Genomic DNA, 17873 nt, shown 5'->3' on the forward strand with positions numbered 1-17873 from the left:
ACCACAAGAGGACTAGAAAGAAATGCTCGATAAGAGCAAAACAGTGGCCTGAGGCTTATATTCAATGAATCCCAAGAAGAGAGAAAGTGCAGAAGAAGGTTATCTCCTGAATTATCCTTAAGTGTCATGTTACTTCTTGTGAATCTAACTGACACCTCAGTCAGGAGATGTTGCAACGAGGAGGCACCCGGATCTGCTCATGTTTTATTGCCAGTTAGGTTTTCCCATAAAGAGCCTTGTGATAGCTCTCTTCCCCAAGCTGCTGCTAAGGTCAATGAAGTATGCACATTTATAAAGGAAAATCCACACCCAACCCGGATACATAACAGCATGTCTAATACGTTTCTGGTTTACTTGATCCACGTTTTAGACATTTGCAAAGCAAATAGTGACGAGGTATTAAAATCCGCTGCCGATACTTTCCATTTCAGTTGATAACCTTTCCCTATGGCTTCCAGCCAAAACCGACTATTCACTTCCTGGAACATCGTCATCATCATCAGGTTATCCTTTGCCAGAAAGCTGGATAGGGATTTCTTTCATATTTTGTTTCCGGGTAGGTTTTGCAAAGCACGGAATTCCACCTGAAGAAAACAAAAAAAGGTTCACCCCTATCCTCAGTAAGGCCAGTGCTTGACGCCAGTAACAAAACAATGCCCAAATGAGACTGCACTACAAGCTGACTGATGCTAATCCTCCTTAAATCAGTGAATAAATAATAATAAAGAAGCCTTCCTGTCATTTATAAACCAGTTTTTTTTAATCCTCTGGAGTTGTTTTTTTTTCAAAACCAGACAGATTTGTCTGAAAACAAGCATGGAAGAGCTTGTCATCTCCTCCATCCCATCTTGGCATAGGAAACGTTAGATTATTCCAGCAACATGCCAAAACTATGTTGATCTCAACTTTGATTTGTGTGATCTTGACACTCCCAATCACCAGCCTTATGTTGCAGACAATTATACAGTTCATAAACAGTATCCATCAAATGCTGATCTGACTCCGTCTGGGATGATAACAAGTTCCAGAAGTTTGGACAGGAGGTTTTTCATGCCACGGCAACCTTTTTTTTTTTTTAAAAATATTCTTTTATTGCAGTGAGTCAGGCAACCTGAACAGGTTTAAGATCACAGAGACATGATCTAATGGGTATTTATTGAAGCAGAACTGCCAAATGCATATAAAAAGTGTTAATAGACCTGATAAAAATATGACCTATTTTTCCTGTAAGTGTTATTAGTTCAATGTTAGAACATAAATCTACTTTTTCTTTTAACGTTTAGGACAGTCCATGTATCCTATCATGGTAAGATACATATATTTTTGCATATTTCTTACTTTTAACTTGGTTTTAAAATATTTAATCATAGATATGCTTTTTCCCAAACTGCCTTTTCTCATGTAAAACAAAATATGATTTTAACAATTTCAATAAAAATGTAAGGTGTCATACAGAACATGAATAGCAGTCCATAAAAAAAGTCTTAACTCTGTTGAAACTTGATTGCATATTGTCACATTGCAGTCACAATCTTTAATGTATTTTACTGCAATTTCTGATCTAGGTGACGTGGGCAACTGCCCAGGGCGGCATCTTGTTAAAAGTGATAGGGTGATATTGTTTTATAAACTAACTCTGCTTTAAACTTCTCCTCAACGTAATCCCTGACCTGCCTTCTGTGTTCACTGGGCTTCCGGATGCTGTTTTTTTTTTCCACTAATGTTTTCTGCCACACTTGTACAAAAATCACAAAATGGCTGTGATTCACACTGAGACTAAATAATACAAGATTAAGACTTCATTTACTAATTAGGTGACTGCTCAAGGCAATTGGTTGCACTGAATTTTTATTAAGGGGAATCTGACGCAAGGAGGCTGAAAATAAAGACATGCTCCCTTTTTCAGATTTTTATTTATAAATAAATATAAATTATTTTCTACTTTGTGTCAGTCTGCCTCATTAAATCCCAACAAAGTACAGAGTTTGTGGCTGTTAGGGAATGAATACTTTTCCAAGGCAGCATAAAGCATTTCTGACAATGGTCAGCTGTGTTGAGCTTCCTTTAGCAACAGATTTGGGATAAAATTTTGGTACAAGTTGACTGCTTAAAGGATTCGTTTTTTTCCAACAACCTTTCCTGCTTTGCACAGAAGAAAAAAAAAGTTTCAATAATTAATTACATCCAGTGGCTGCAGCTTCAGAAGGAAGAGTATTGCAGCCCAAGATAGCTGCAAATTACTGAATGATTCAAAAGGTTGGATAAACTTAAACTGCCTTCAAGAGCAATAGTAGAGCTGGCAGACATAAAACATGTTAAATGATATCATGAGGTATCCAATGAATAGTAACAACAAAGCGAGTTTTCTCTCCATATTTGAGATTTTGTGTTGTAGTAACGTTTCCACTGTGATTTTATTTTTGGCACTGCTCTCATATTTTTGTGCTATTAGTCCAGTCTCCCTGTTTTTCAGGAACAGTCTTAGTTAAAAATGACTTATTTCTTGCATCTTGGGGATATTCAGTAGAGAGGCAGCAATAGATGTGTTTATCTACACAAATCTCTGGATAGAGTTACTACTGGCCATCTGTTTTTCTACAGTCCAATGCTGAACATGATTGTCTTTGCCCAGGAGACACCATTACGCTTAGTTTAGTCAAAGAAACATATATTCTAAGCTGCCTGCAGAATTAACTGCCCAGGTTTTACTGCAACCTTATAAAACTTGGCTCACTCCAGCGATCACACTGAAATCCAAATGGCACTGACTTTCACAGTTGTTGCACTGGACATATCTTCCGGACTGAACTCAACTGTGGGGCTTTTGAGTTTTTTTGACACTGTTCCAACTCCAGGGGCCGCAGGCCTAACAACTGCTGTGACATTCCCAAAGGAGTCATCCCTTCAAACTTTTTTCTTTTTTTTCCAGGAGTTTCTCCTGCTTCCCTATCTTGATCATATACTGCCTCATTGTGGTGAAGTCAACATGAGAGGCTAAGGTTTTTTTGTTTTGTTTTTTGCATCGTGAGCATTTTGTTTCTGGTTCTTTTCTCTGTTTATGTCAGAGTACATAGAATATGTTTGTAAAAATACAGCATTTATTGTGTAAGTTGCTTCATAGAGACAGCATGCAGCAGAAGAGGTTAGAGAGACACTTTGTGTTACTTTTCTTCAAGCTTCTTGTGGAAAAAATCAAGTATCATCATCGCTAAAATGTGACTTTACGCCTATCCATCCATCCATCCATCCATCCATTTTCTGTACACACTTGTCCCTAGTGGGGTCAGGAGGTGCTGGTGCCTATCTCCAGCAAATGTTTCGGGTGAGAGGCGGGGTTCACCCTGGACAGGTCACCAGTCTGTCGCAGGACTTTACACCTATCCTTGTAAAAATATTCACACTCCTTGAATCTCATGACATTTCAACACAAAATCTAGTGAACTTTGTTGCATGGAATAGAGCAACACAAACTAGTGCATAATTATGAACTGTAAGAAATAAAATCGTAGATGGTTCTTAAATTTGTCCATCTGAATTCAGTTCCCTGTCCTCTAATATGCTTAAACACATCCCACTGCCTTTGCTTGTCAGCTAATTTGGTCCAAGTACGATTTCTAATCCAAGTATGACTGCAGTGAATCTTTGAGTTTCCACTAGCCATACACCAATAGCTGGCTTGCCTTTGGAAAAGCATCCTAGAGAGATGCAAAGGTGGATGGAAAAAAAAACAAAAAACATTTTTAATATGCCAAACAGATACAGAACAAAGCAAGGTCCAAAAATCCAAACACTTGAAGAAAGAACGTAAAAATTAAACAGAGCTGGAAGACTTACCAACGTTTGAGCACAAAGCATATTGAGTAGATGAACCAGCAGTGAAGAACCAAAGGGGCATACTTGGACTTATTAGCAGAGACTGGTAAAGAGGTTCAAATTACAGCAAGACAAGAACCCTAAGAATTAATTCACAGCTAGAACAGAATGGTTGAAGCAGATTCATATGTTAGAATGGTCCAGTTTAAGTCCAGACCTAGACACACTTGCCAAGAGTTGAAAAATGTCATTAACTGACGCTCTCTCTCAAGTCTGACTAAGCTTAAGCTGTTACGGGAAAAATAATTCAATCTTTATATGTACGAAAATGGAAGAGAATACTATTAGATGGGGCAGAATACAAACTTTTTTCTTCTTTTTTTTGCAAATAAAAACTTAAAATTATTTAACTTTCTACATCTTCTATGCACTGGCTTGTGTTGGCACATTAACAGTTTATTAAATAGTGGACAATGGTTCCATGTTCATTTGTCCTCACTGATCTGAATCAAATTCTATTTGAAATATATACATATGCAACAAACCCCACTTTCATGTCAGAAAATTAATTTTAAGAAAGAGATTAATGAACAATAGCTGTTGTGAGATTAGTTCAAATCTGATTTACATTGACACTGCCACTTTACCCAGTCCTGCTGCTCCCTGAGATTTCAGCCAGCTGTCTGCAGCTCTCAGAGTAAGAATTCAATGGGCTCAGTGAAATGGTAAGTCTCACTTACATTATTTGGGATTATTGCTTATCATTTTATTAAAATAGTGACCTTTAGTTCTTCTTACTTTAAGTCTCCACACCTACTGAAACCCCTGTCAAAGTGGTGCAGAAATTTATTTTAAAACCTAAAATCATTTTCTTACTGGGTGCATGGAGATTTCACTGATTTTTGTTTATAAAGGGCTGAAATCCAAAGACATTAGTTTCCATGTCACTTTGCCAGACTTATACACACTTTACCCTGGCTCCTATTCAAACACATTTTATGGTCTTTCTCAAGTCGCTAGCAGTTAGGAAACATGTTCAAAGTCTTAACCAGAACAGAATTGCAGACTTGTCTTCCCAGTATTTATCCAGCAGATCTTACAGTAAGCTCATTGTCGTCCAACAGCCTAGAGGTAATTCTGTATTGCAGCATTGATATGTAATCATCCAAAGCTTTGTTTTGTTGCGAGTGTGATTAAAGGACAAGGAAACAGTCATTCCATCTGCGCAAAATATCCGTCACACGGAGAGCTTGGACCCAGAATTCAGAACTGAACCGGCAACATTTGAGTTTACCTTAGCACATCTAAGTGCTAAAAATATTTTTCTAGTGATAAGAGTGACAACTGCCTCATGTTTCTTTTGTATGCTTACAGTAGGCTATGAAAACACAGCTTTGTTTTGCCTCTCTCGTGTTTTTAAGTCTTTTGGGAAACGGATCCAGATAATCTCCATGCACATATTTTCTGTTCCTGGAATTCCTTTAGCTCAGTGAGAAATCTAGATCTTTTTAAAGGAGGATTACACAAATAACAGCAAGTAATTATTTTCACATTTTATTCCTTCCTTCATATTTGAGAAGACAAATAAAATGTTAAGTCTTTTCATCGGCTCTGTTTTCTTTTTAAAATCAGCTTTGAAGGGATTATTATGTGGCGGGTTAGCCCACAGGCGCTACTGATCTCATCAGTGACGTTTTCACACTCCGGAAATAATCGTCGGAGGACTGCAAGGGTGAAATGCCAGACAAGCAGCTTAGACCTCACATATGACAGACATAACCTTTATAATGTCTACATTAAACTGTATTAGTGCTAATAAGAAAACATTTTCTTCTAAAACCCAACAATTTCTAACAATTTTTCAGAAGTAAGAGGAGCTCAGAGTACACTTACATGCCAGTGTTCATCTTGGTACTGAAAGGAGTGCAGAAGAAACAAAAGCTTAGTTAACTTAAGTTTTCTTATTCAGAAACAAAAGTCTTTCAGGACAGGAGAAAAATGACTTACTTTTTAAAATCTCATATTTTGTTATATTTAGTTGACAGATAATGACTATTTATATTTTCCCATTTATGAAAATATCTACCTACCAGTTTTGTGTTCAGAGATGTCAGGAAAGTACCTGATAAAATGGTAAACAGCAGTAAGATATTGTTTTGATTATACTGCTGTGTAATAAACACAGTACATTGGTATACAAGACACCGACCATTTAGAAATACCTCAATCAGGATGTTGGGCTGATTGTTGGTCATCAGATGAGAAAGTCTCCTTTTGCCACAATTGATCTTTACCACATGACCGAACTTATGGTTGTGTGAAAAGAAAACTGGAATTTGTTAAATCTTTCAAGTAAATATGCCCAACTTAATGCGGTCAGGCCTAAACACTGGTTTGGTGACCATTATCAGCCAAGATTAATAAACAGCAAGTTTAAGTAAAACTGGGTTTGAGTAAAAGTTGCTAGATATTTTTCAAATGTACTATGAAATTAAAATCAGAGCAAAAAAAAAAATTATAAATGCATAATAAATCCTTTGCGTTGAAATGAACCGTCAACTTCTTGTATCAAATATTTTGTTTGATATCTCATCCTAAGAAAATGGAATCAGACATTTACATATTTGTACCCTTCTTGAACTACAGTAATGGGTCACGCAAAAGCGTTTCAAGAGCCACAAATGGCCCGTGGACCACATTATGGACATCCCTGTTTTAGGGTGTAATAAAGAACATAAATGAAGGCTTATGAAATGTATTTTTCTCTCAAATGTGTAACGCAAAAAGGGGTTACGTAAACTCTAACTTTACCAGTAAAAATGGTGAGTAACGGCAGGAACGTTTTTGCTTGGATTCTAATTTGCCCCTGGTGTCATAATATAACTTGTTAAATTCTGTCTTTGGAATGTGGAGTAAAAACCTGAATGATGGCAAGAAAGTGCCTAATGGACAAGAAAATGAGTGACCAATTACTGAAATGGCCATGACTGTTTCTTCTTTTTTTTTCCACACACCCTATAAATATACATCAAATTCTCTTGTCAGCTCAAGAAAAACAATTGGAGCAGAAGGTCTACATAAAGGGACTAGAAATTTGTTTTTAAAAGAACATTTTTGGTACTCTAATACCATAAGAGCACGCCACTGATGTCAGGTTGCTCAATTAAAACTCTTCAAAGGTAAATTTATAGATACATATGAGTTAAATTAGCCACCAGACAAACTGTGGCGCAGGAGCAGAACCCTGAAGCCATCAGGCAGCTGTCACACATGCACAACATCCAGCTCACTGAAGCAACTCTTTCAGGTCACAGACAGATGCATAGCTCGGGGTGAAATTCAGTCTGTCTGCCACCTCAATGCACCAGCTGCGACCTGCACACACTTCATTGTGACAGATTTGTGAGGAAACGAGGCTGCTTCTTTTAAAAAAGAGAAACATCACTATATCTGAAAACAAGCAAGCTAAATAGAGGCCTGTTCAATTAAAAACTATCACAATGCTTGGTTAGTAGCAATATGTCAATCCATCACTCCACAAATTAACACACCTTCTTCTGAACACAGTTGTCAATATATTCACTGATGCAAAGATGCAACTAGTCTAAAAACAGCCACACAGTAAGAAATGGGGTAATAATAGTTACACCCCTTAAACTTTTTCTCCCTTTGCCAAATTTCAACCACAATCTCCAAAGTATTTTTTTTTCCATTTATGAAATCGGACAACAGAAAGTAGTAGAAATTGAAGGCATTAGACTGAGAAAGAGGTTAACCTTCCAGCGGAAAAAATGACCCTAAACCAACATGCAGACCTGCATGACGCTGGTTCCGCCCACAAGCGGAAGTAGAACAAACCTCGGACAAGCAAACAGTGTTGGGGAATTCAGTGGTTACCCGAAACATTTTAAGAGTAGTTTTTTTTCTTGCCTGTCGTTTTTGCCTCTATTGAAGCAAAATTCTCCAACGAGTCCTACATCAGGTCAGTAAGGTTATTTACTGATTACAACGGAGAAATCAACGTTATAGCTCAAGTCTCACTGGATGTGACTGTGAAAACTGTGGCGGACACATTGTGCACGTAGAAAACGGGTGACTAATAATTTAAATAATACCTGCTTGTGAAAATCTGCCTTCAGGTAAATGCTTAAAAATAAATTAGCATAAAAAGGTGCTCACATGTAAACACAGCAGTTACTGCAGCACGTTTTCACGCTGCTGTAGAGCTACCATTGAATTTGCACACATAAAATCAAGCATAACTACCTTCACTTATTGATCTACCAGTTACCTTAGTGCAGACGAAGTGTTAGATGCCCTTCCTCGCAGTTTCATTCAAGTGGACATGGGGTCGACTGCAGGCCTTGATCCATTTCTTGCATTATTCCACACTTTGTTTAGGTTTGGAAATGTCATAAATTGTATTCCGCCCTCTACACGCTCTGGGTAACGGCTGGCGGGATGCATGTTCCTCACTGACAACACTGGACCGTGATTTCCTATTATTTTCTTCGAAATCTGTATGACCGCACCCGTTAGCGACGATAAACCCCCGGCAATGTTCCTCCAGATAAGGGGCGTTGTACTTAGGGACAAATTGCGAGCACCGATTGGTCAGTTTCTGACAAACCCCGTAGAATGACTGACAGGTGGCGCCATGTCAATTGTGCAATTAAAAACCCAGACTTAAAGCCAATTAGGAATCTGCTGCAAAACGTAAAAATGAATGCCCACAGATCCAATCTAACTGTGCCTAAGCTATTTACAAAGCTGGTTCAGACATACCCAAACATACCCTGTAATTGCAGCAAAAGTGTGATTCTAGTTCTGACTCAAAGGGCGAGTCAAATTAAACTTTTTTAATTTATAGAAGCAAAAAAAAAAAAAAAGATTAAAATTGAGCATTGTTTTACTTAATAGTTGTGCACTATTGTTCTTATATCAAAGAAAATCACACTAACATATACTTACATTTCTGGCTGCAACCATTGGTTTATAAACGTGTCTAAGGGCAGTTGCCCAGGGTGGCATTAGAAATGGAGCGCACAAGCAGCAGATCTAACTTACTTGCCAGTTGAGCCATAAATAAATTTTTATTGGTTTTATGCATGTGCAGTCAATAGGGAGTTGGCGCCCTCTGCTTGCTACTAGGACTATTTGGTGTGCAGGGCAGCAACACATTTTAACCCACCTCTAAATTTAGATATCTTACATTCGTATTGATTGGGGGACTGCAAAAGAGATTTACCCAGGCTCCCATTCATGCAAGAACCACTACTGGTTGTAGCACGTCAAAATTTGAATGGATTCCAGGTGTATTAAATGCGGAAGAAACCCAAGTTATTAATGACACAGTGTTAATCTTAATTAGTTTCCCATTTCAAATATCAGACAAAACCTGACAAATACTCAACGAAATCTTCTACAGGTTGCACTATTTGTTTGTTATAGAAAAACGAATAGTCTATTCATCCAGAAAAAGAAAACATACACACAATTAGAGGGATGTTTTGTAACATATGTGTCACAAAGGCTCGTTTTATTCCCATCTCTTTAGATTAATCTACAAAAATACGAGAGACGACACAGCACAACAGAAAATAGTATTTTCACAGCAAAAAAAAGTGAGATGACAATTTGGCACAAATGAGATCTTCATTTTCTTTTACTCATACTTAAATATGTGACTTTATTCTCACAGATAGATCCTCTCTTTATTATCTCCAGGCCCGAAATATTTTATCATTCTCCTTCTCTTATATTCTGTCTGTCCTCTCTCTTTTTGTCTCTCTCTCTCACACGCACCCACACGCCCACACCACACACACCCCACACGCCAACACATGATTGTGTACCTTCCATTGCCAGGTAAGACTGATTAAGTACGAACAGGAAAATCGTACAAATTCCTAGAAACACTTGAAAAGACCTTCGTGTTCTTCAAGCATGGAGAACTATTGATCCGGAACATACGAAGAAGAGAGAGTCTGATGCAAACAAAGTCTGGCACTTTGGAAGCAACTTTAAGACTTTTTTTTATCACAACCTAATGCAGCGGAATACGGCCTGCATGCATTCATTTCATAATGACTGCAGGAGACCTCATATCGTAGTTATCCAGCAGAGTGCATGTCACATATGTTGTCTGAGTTTCTTGACCTATACAGAGATCTTGAATGCCATGATGGTAACTGAAACATAAATTTACCAGCTAAGCATATACTAACACAGGTTTTTATGTTGGGATGACCATATTTTACTAGAAATAATTTAATTGATCAAAAGAAGGTATAGCATAAGAATCTATGATGAGAGTACTCCCTCTGAGCACAAGACTCCATATCTTATAGGAGCTTTATGCTGAAGAGTGAGCTGGGACAGGTGGCCGTACCAGCTTAACAACTTGCTGACGGTCCTTTATTGAAGCTGTGATGTGACATGGTTCAGTGTGGGCTACTTCTAACTCAGCAGAGATTAAAAGCTGCAGTAAATGACTTAAACATCAAGGAGAAACACTAAAAGGTTGTTATGAACAGAGTTGACAAAACGGGAAAACTTGCTGACAAGTCAAAAGAAAACAAGCTGAATCAGTTTCCCTGGTAAAGATGGGAAAAGCCTCTTATTTATTAAATGTATATGCTCCTGCAGAAATATAATGTTGTACTTGTTATTGTTGATGTTTTCCTTAGAAGAACCCAATCTTTGATTTAAGAACAGTTTTTCATGAGGGGATCCCATTGTAGGATTATTTTTATCAGTAGCAAACTTACTTTCAAGCCTACAAATTCCTGTAAAATAAATAGAACTAAAGCATTTTAATGTTACTTTTTCATATGCATTTGCGTCTAGGAACTTTAGGTTAGTAATCCATGACCTCATATTCCCTGGGTTATTTAAGTGAATGATGGAGACAACAACTTCTTGTTGCTACTCTTCAAAATATAAAAGTCAAAAGCATGAGAGAAGAGTGGAAAAATTATTGAATTCAACTTTGATTGGAAAGACACTTGTTCCCATTTTTGTTGGAACAATTGGGTTTTTTTTTTAGCAAAATGATGGATTTTACATTAAAATGTCAACATAAAGTAGAATCTGTAATTATTTATGAACGTTTCTGTAGCAGACAGATAAGTAAATTGGTTCTTTTTTGTTTTTAAATGTGCATTAAAATAAAGGTAGCAGGCGGTTGTAATATTCTTTCCATTGCTGTTATTAAAAATATTTTTTTAAAGTTTGAGAGCTGAGAGTATCTAGTTTAGGTTTCATAAGCAGTTTCTATTAAACATGAAGTCAAAGCTCCAGCTGCTCAGCAGATCACATCTGTAGCATTCTTCTCCTCTTTATGATGTGCCATGCAGAGAAAGGTGTGTACTGCAGAGAGTCAAGTACAGCAAACACTCTCAGCGCCGATGAAGCTTTGCTTTCAAAATAACAGCAGGCTGCCCTGGAAAAGACATCTCCTTTATTGTAGCTGATTTATCTCCATAATTCTGCAGCAATTAAACCTTTTAACCCAATCAATCATGCCTTGGGCAATGATACACCCCCCTACGCCATCAAGTTGTTTCTGCAGTAACTACCTGGAGGGTCTTTCTAATGTTTGGCACTGTGAATCCAACATCTGTTTCTTCCAAAAGCAGCTAAACTAAAGATTAATCAAACAAAGAAAGTGCTAATAGTCCAGATTCTGAGAGATCAGCAAGACTTCTGTACATGTGGCGTTGTCCTTTCATGGTCCAGTTTCTGTTACACTTTGCATGCAGTGGCAGGGGAGTTAAGAACCTGTTTATGAAAAAAATCTACTTTTCTTCTATTGACGCCTTTATTTTACAAAATAGGTTCACAATGATGCTGTATAATATCTCTCTTTTTCTTCCGTTTTCAAATTCAATTTCAGTTCTGTTCAGTTTAGAAACGGTTGCCACCTTAAGGCACTTATCAACAAAGCCCTAGAGATGTTGCTCAAATGCTTATCCACCTAAACAAAAATATACACTACAATCTGAAGAAACGTTTCCCCCGAACCTGTTTCACTATGTGTATGGTGCTCTTTTGCTGATGCATAGCAGCATTTCATTGCCTTTTGAAACTATGGTGATAGAGTCCCAGTTTGGTATCATTAGCTCATTTAATCAGATCCAAATACTTTGGGAAAGTAAGACTTCTGTCTTTCAAACTTACTCTTACTCCAGAGATATGAGCATACAAGAGATTGTTGTCACATACAGAGCATAAACAGTACTTGCTATAAACTTTTGCTGTTCCTACAATGTTACTTTATGCCTCTTGGCGACCTCTCTAGCTAGTTTCTGTCTTATAGTCTTCCTCATCTTGGAGAAATTTTATGTTTCGTTCACTGTAGCCCATATTTCCTTCAGTTACTGATAATGGCTCACTTCACTTTAATACAGTATACCACATTTAAGCTCGATAATATTTAATATTACTATCTCTGGTGTATTTTAGATTTTAGATTATTTTTCCCAGTCAAGAGTTTTATCAGCTCAAACCGAAGCCAGTACTCTGGCTAGGCCACTCCAAAATCATCAACATTGTCAGAAAGAAACGCATCTCCAAAATTTAAAGATTAACTGAAAACTAAATCTGCCTGGGGTATGAATAATTTTGAGAACAACAGAGCTTTTTGTAACTTTTTTCTTACCAAAAAATATGTACAATTAAACTAACAAATAAAAACAATCCCTCTAGCTTCATCAAATTCCCTCCAATTAATGGCAACTGGATGCTGCAGCAGATTGAACTTTGAAATTAGATGAAAAATTGGTTTGACAAAGTTTTAGAGTATTTCTGTGCACACTTATGTAACTGGGGTTATTGCAGCTTCTCACCTTCTATTCCCTCTCTTAAAGATGAATTCATTTTTTTTGCTGAAATGCTAAAAATAATCCTATTGAATGGGGGCAAATAATTTGCAAATAATTGATCATGGTTGTTTGAAATCACAAGTTGACACGTTTTCTCAAAAGTTTTAACAAGAATGTCTAAACTTAGGAGAGTCCCTCTATATTATTTGAGACTATTTAATATGAAAATAGTAATAGTAACGAATCTGAAAAGCTGCAGCACTCATTTCTTCCTGCTGATAAGTACAGCTCACACCTCTACGCTTGTATGTGTAAAGATGCATATGGGTGAGAAGGACTTAAGACTTCCAAACGCTTTAGGTATTAAAGCATTAAAGCTGGGTGTGAAACTAAAAATAGCCTAGGAACCAATTTGCTGAGGACAGCGTGATTTTCTACACGTGACAGGCAACCGGCAACACGCCGCTGTCCCTGGTGCTGAAACTGCATCCGGTAGAGGTTTTCGTCTTCATTTATAATAAATCGGAGACATCTAACTTTGAATTCTATATGTGTTGGAGCTGCAATAGAACTGGGTTAACGGTTTTAAAGCATGATTTTTAATAAAACGCTGTGCAACTGCTAAAACTGTAATTCCTCCAAAAGCAACAGTGCGAGGCGCATGCCGAGATTAATTCCGTTTACAGAATGAGAGAGAGAAAGAGAGTTTGATTGATCATGTGGGCTATGGAAGCCTGCGAGAATGTGGAAAATTGCTGCATAGACGCCCTTTGGCACCGATCTCGTGGCCAGTGACTCCAAGCCCTTCCGAGGCCAAGCAGCCAACCTGCACCGGCAGCCGGGTATATTTGTTAACCACACTCCCCCATTCTTCCGGGTCTGGACCTCAGAAGGCAACATGAACTTACCGCAGTTCTCACACAAGATCCTCCCCAACATCCTTCTTCAGGTCTTCCCACTCGTGTCAACGGGCGCGAACGATGCCTTGAAAACCAAGGGCTCGTCCGTGGGGTCCATAAAAAAGAATGTACTTGTGGTTCTTTTCACTTTGGCGCACGGAGCCTCGGATCCGAACTCCCCCACGGTGACGAGCTGCTCCCGCTCCAGACCGCCGCTGTTTCAGGGGCCAGACCTCCAGCACTTTGACACTCACACGGTACGGCTCTACGGACGCGTTCCCCGCAGGCGTGGACTGCACCTTGCCCTCGATCACCACGGCGGAACTGTAAGCTTGGTCCTGCAGGGAATTCAGACTCGGGGAGTAGCAGGCGAATGAGACCCCGATGAGCAGCATGGATAGATGCACCGGATCAAGCCTCATGCCGCCTGCTTTGGCTCGGTGGGGGCTGGTCGCGTTGCGGCAGGGCACTGTGGGCTGCGGGGGCGATGGCGGTGGACCTGGGTTGAAGGAGGAGAAAGCGAGTAGGCTCCAGCAGTAGCACGGCAGCGCGGCGGACCTTGCATAAGTGTCCATGCCATCGGGATCCGCTGCTTTTTCCCCAAATGCTTTTCAGCGGGGTAAACAGCAGCTTTTGCAGCAGGGATGACGCTGGCTTTTAAAATCCAGTCACTGCTTCCTACTAATGATAAGGCATTGTAAATGTTTCTTTCTTCTTCTTCTTTTTTTAAGGAAGGAATTGTGAACCCCCTCCGTCTTCGTTATTCTGCATAAGACGACGCCACTCTTTATCTTTGCCCCCAAAAATTGCAGTGGGAAGGTGCCGCTGTTATGGTTCTCCGTATCATCTGCAACGGAGGGAAGAGACGCAAAATGCTGCAGTGAAGCACAAGTTGGGGGAGCCTGATCGCAAAACAAAGGGACCCGTTTCATTCCACGAAAACAAAATAGAACAATGATAGAAAATTATAACAATAAAAAAATAAATAAAAGGAATTATTTCTGCACGCCAGCTACAGCGTTAATACGCCGCCTTCCACCGCGGCTCTCTCTCCGCCTCCCCTACCAGCCGCTGACGGAGAGAAAATAAGACCGATCGCCAAGGGGCTCCAAAAAAAAAAAAAAAAAAAAAAAAAAAATGCAGAATACAAGAAACCGATGGACCAAAAGGGTCTATATCCCCCCCTTTTAGTTCTGCATGTCAGTCACTCCATGGTGTTTCTTCAGCGAGGATCTCTTGCTCTAATAAAACAAATGCAAATCCTAAATCCATGGCTCCCCCTCCTTACAAGCGCATCCTACTGTAGCCAAGGCATTTCGCAACCTCCCCCCACACCTCCCCCCAAAAAAGAAAGAAAAAAAATCATATAGATTAACAACAGGGGTAGGGGGGGGGAAGAAAAATGAAGCCGCGTATGTAAGTCATGGAACTCTTGCGATGACTAACACTGCGAAAGCGTTTCGGAGTCTTCGGGAGACTGTTCTGAATGAGTTTTGCGTCTCATCCCATTAAGTCATGCCCTGCATTCAGGTCACATTCGCCGCTCTGCCTCGGAAAAAACTGAGGTTGAGGAACCCATGTTTAACCTAGACATCTAATTCAGCTGCACTACAAAAGTCCACATCTAAAATAATTTTTTTTTAAAAAGCACTGACAGTTTTAGAAATAATAAGAGCAAATATTATATTTAAGCTTCTCCTTTTTTATTATGTTTTTAGCGCAGTTTTAGGTTTGCACTTTTGCACAGAGCTTTAAAACTTCAACCAAAATCAAATGGAATCCTTTGTGTTATCATTTGTTTGATAAATGTTACTGACAAACTAACTCAGGGAAGGAAGATGAAGGTTTAGTTTGTGTGCCAAATACACTGCGGATACAGGACGTTGAAGTAGGTATTCACAAAGAGCGACATCTACCGACCATAATGGTCATTCAAAAAAAAAGAGCATCCACACATGGAGGGCGCAGCTATGTTACCGTCACTCCGCAGCTTCTCTATAAATTTGGAGTAGTCGAAAAGTTAGATGCACTATACTCAAAGTGTTATATTTTAAATGTTTATTTCTGATGATGTTATGATTAAGAGCTACAACAAAGGACGACTCAAATTTCTCAGAAACGTAAGCCATCTTAAGTTAGGGTTGAAACATTCATGGAGACTTCACTGTTGTCAAGCATACAGTCCACATGGAGGATGAGTCACAAAGCTCCATTACTGAATAAGCTTCCAGTAGTTGGCTTCCAGATGGTATGCTTAGTGGAAAGTTTAGTGGAAGGTAAAAATGTGATAGAAAAAGATGCATGAGCAATAGATAATACTGTAACCATGAAAGAATTGTGATGTAAAAGTCATTCTTACTGGAGTTACATGGCATGGACAGTCAGTCCAGGACATGAACTACAGCTGTTCCAGAATTAAAGTAAGAAGCTTATAATCTGGGCTATGGTGAAGTAGGACTGCAGTGTTGCTAAGTGATTCAAAGTCTATTTTTCAGTTGAAAGTCAGTCTTGCATTTTAATTAAAAAAAAGGTCTCAGAGTCTAAGGCAGGGGTCTTCAGTTCAGTTTAGATGTGTCTCTGATTCAAAAGCAAGGAAAGGTATCAACAGAACGAACGGCTAGAATTATAAACAAAATTGAATTAAAAGTTGCTTCAGAAGTAGCTGCAGTATGTAACCTTTACAACAATATGTTTATTACATGTTTACGAAATCATGAGACAGATGATCTGTGAAAAGATCAAGCTCCTCCACTTCCCATTACTGCCATTGGCAGAAACGCACTGCTCCCGGTCAAAAACAACCAATCAGAGCCAGGAGGAGGGTCTTAGCTCAATATGCTAATGGCAGAGAAACAACTTACAGTTCTAGGAAAACTGTTTATCCGCCATCATCGGAGGTCAAGCAAGCTAGCCTGGCTATTTGTGGCGTAGTCTGTTGTGGGGAACTAGCTGTAGGCAAGCAAAGTGCAATGGGGAGAGTGTGAGCAGCACTTACACAAGAGTAATTGACAGCTCTAAGACCGTCCTCCTGGCTCTGATTGGTTGTTTCTGAAGGCAAAGGAACAAGATTTTTTTCACAGATTATCTGTCTCATATCCTACTGTCATGACATGGTGATAGTTTTAACAAACGTAAAAAAAAAAAAAAAAAGCAACAACATATTCAGATATGCTCACTGATGTATACAGAGTATTGCATCTTTTTGATGCTCTATAGTTTTCCTTCAAATAAATTGTGTTAGTTTTTCTACTTAACTATAAAATAAATTATCGAACACCTCAATGTTTTTATTTTTTCCATATTTTACATTCTTTGGGCCCATTTGGTCATACACTACCAAAGAAATCAAGCATAAAAAGTAATCAAAATAAATTATTCAACAAGTGAAGGTATAGATAAAAAAAATGGCACATACATCAAATTTAATTAGATAGTTTATGTAAAAACCTTTTCCGGTAATAAAAACGTCAAATTTTCTTTTGTGTGGAAAAACTACTGCTGTAATTTTGACTCATTCGTCAGAACAAATTATTCACTTTGATCGTCAGTGTTTTACATACAGTACAGACCAAAAGTTTGGACACACCTTCTAATTCAATGGGTTTTCTTTATTCTCATGACTATTTATAAGGCAAGAAATCCCACTTATTAACCTGACAGGGCAGGTTGACCTATGAAGTGAAAACCATTTCAGGTGACGACCTCTTGAAGCTCATCAAGAAAATGCAGAGTGTGTGCAAAGCAGTAATCACAGCAAAAGGTTGCTACTTTGAAGAAACTAGAATATAAGGGCTATTTTCAGTTGTTTTACACTTTTTTGTTTAGTGCATATTTCCACATGTGTTATTCATAGTTTTGATGCCTTCAGTGTGAATCTACAATGTCAATAGTCATGAAAATAAAGGAAACTCATTGAATTAAAAGGTGTGTCCAAACTTTTGGTCTGTACTGTACATTTTCAAATTGATATAGTGCTTGACTTGGTCCTTTTTACAGTTTTTGCTTTCTCTCAAACCAAGTAAGAGTTTCACTGGCTGTGTGTTTGGAACTATTGCTCAGAAATCCACATCTTGTTTCATCTTCAATTTTACATCAAAATGCCCCTGTTCATTTCTCCAATCATCCTCCCTTCAATTATAGAGACTGCCAGCACCATATGTGGTGGACCAGCCCACGCCATAATGTTCCCACCTGCAAAACTTAACCTGTTTTGGTGGTGATATGCAGGTCTATTCTTCCTCCAAACATGATGTATGCACTGAAATCCAAAGAGTTCAACTTTAGCCACAGGTAATTAGATTACATTTTTCCAGTATTTAACTGGCATGTCCAAATC

At 38.6% G+C, this 17873-nt stretch overlaps 1 protein-coding gene across 7 annotated transcripts in view; it reads right to left on the reverse strand.

The window, feature by feature from the left end:
- LOC102218549 (pro-neuregulin-2, membrane-bound isoform-like) overlaps positions 1–17873 on the reverse strand; it is a 124645-nt gene that overhangs the window by 70846 nt on the left and 35926 nt on the right. The window contains exon 1 of one of the 7 annotated variants that reach the window (XM_023342163.1): positions 13547–13628. The exons of the other annotated variants lie outside the window; for them this stretch is intronic. Coding sequence (XP_023197931.1) covers positions 13547–13577 — 31 coding nt within the window. The 5' untranslated portion in view covers positions 13578–13628. Of the gene's footprint in view, positions 1–13546; positions 13629–17873 lie in introns of those variants that run through there. 7 annotated transcript variants of the gene reach the window in all.

The sequence above is a fragment of the Xiphophorus maculatus genome, chromosome 11, assembly GCF_002775205.1.
Source record: "Xiphophorus maculatus strain JP 163 A chromosome 11, X_maculatus-5.0-male, whole genome shotgun sequence".
NCBI classification, from domain to species: domain Eukaryota; kingdom Metazoa; phylum Chordata; class Actinopteri; order Cyprinodontiformes; family Poeciliidae; genus Xiphophorus; species Xiphophorus maculatus.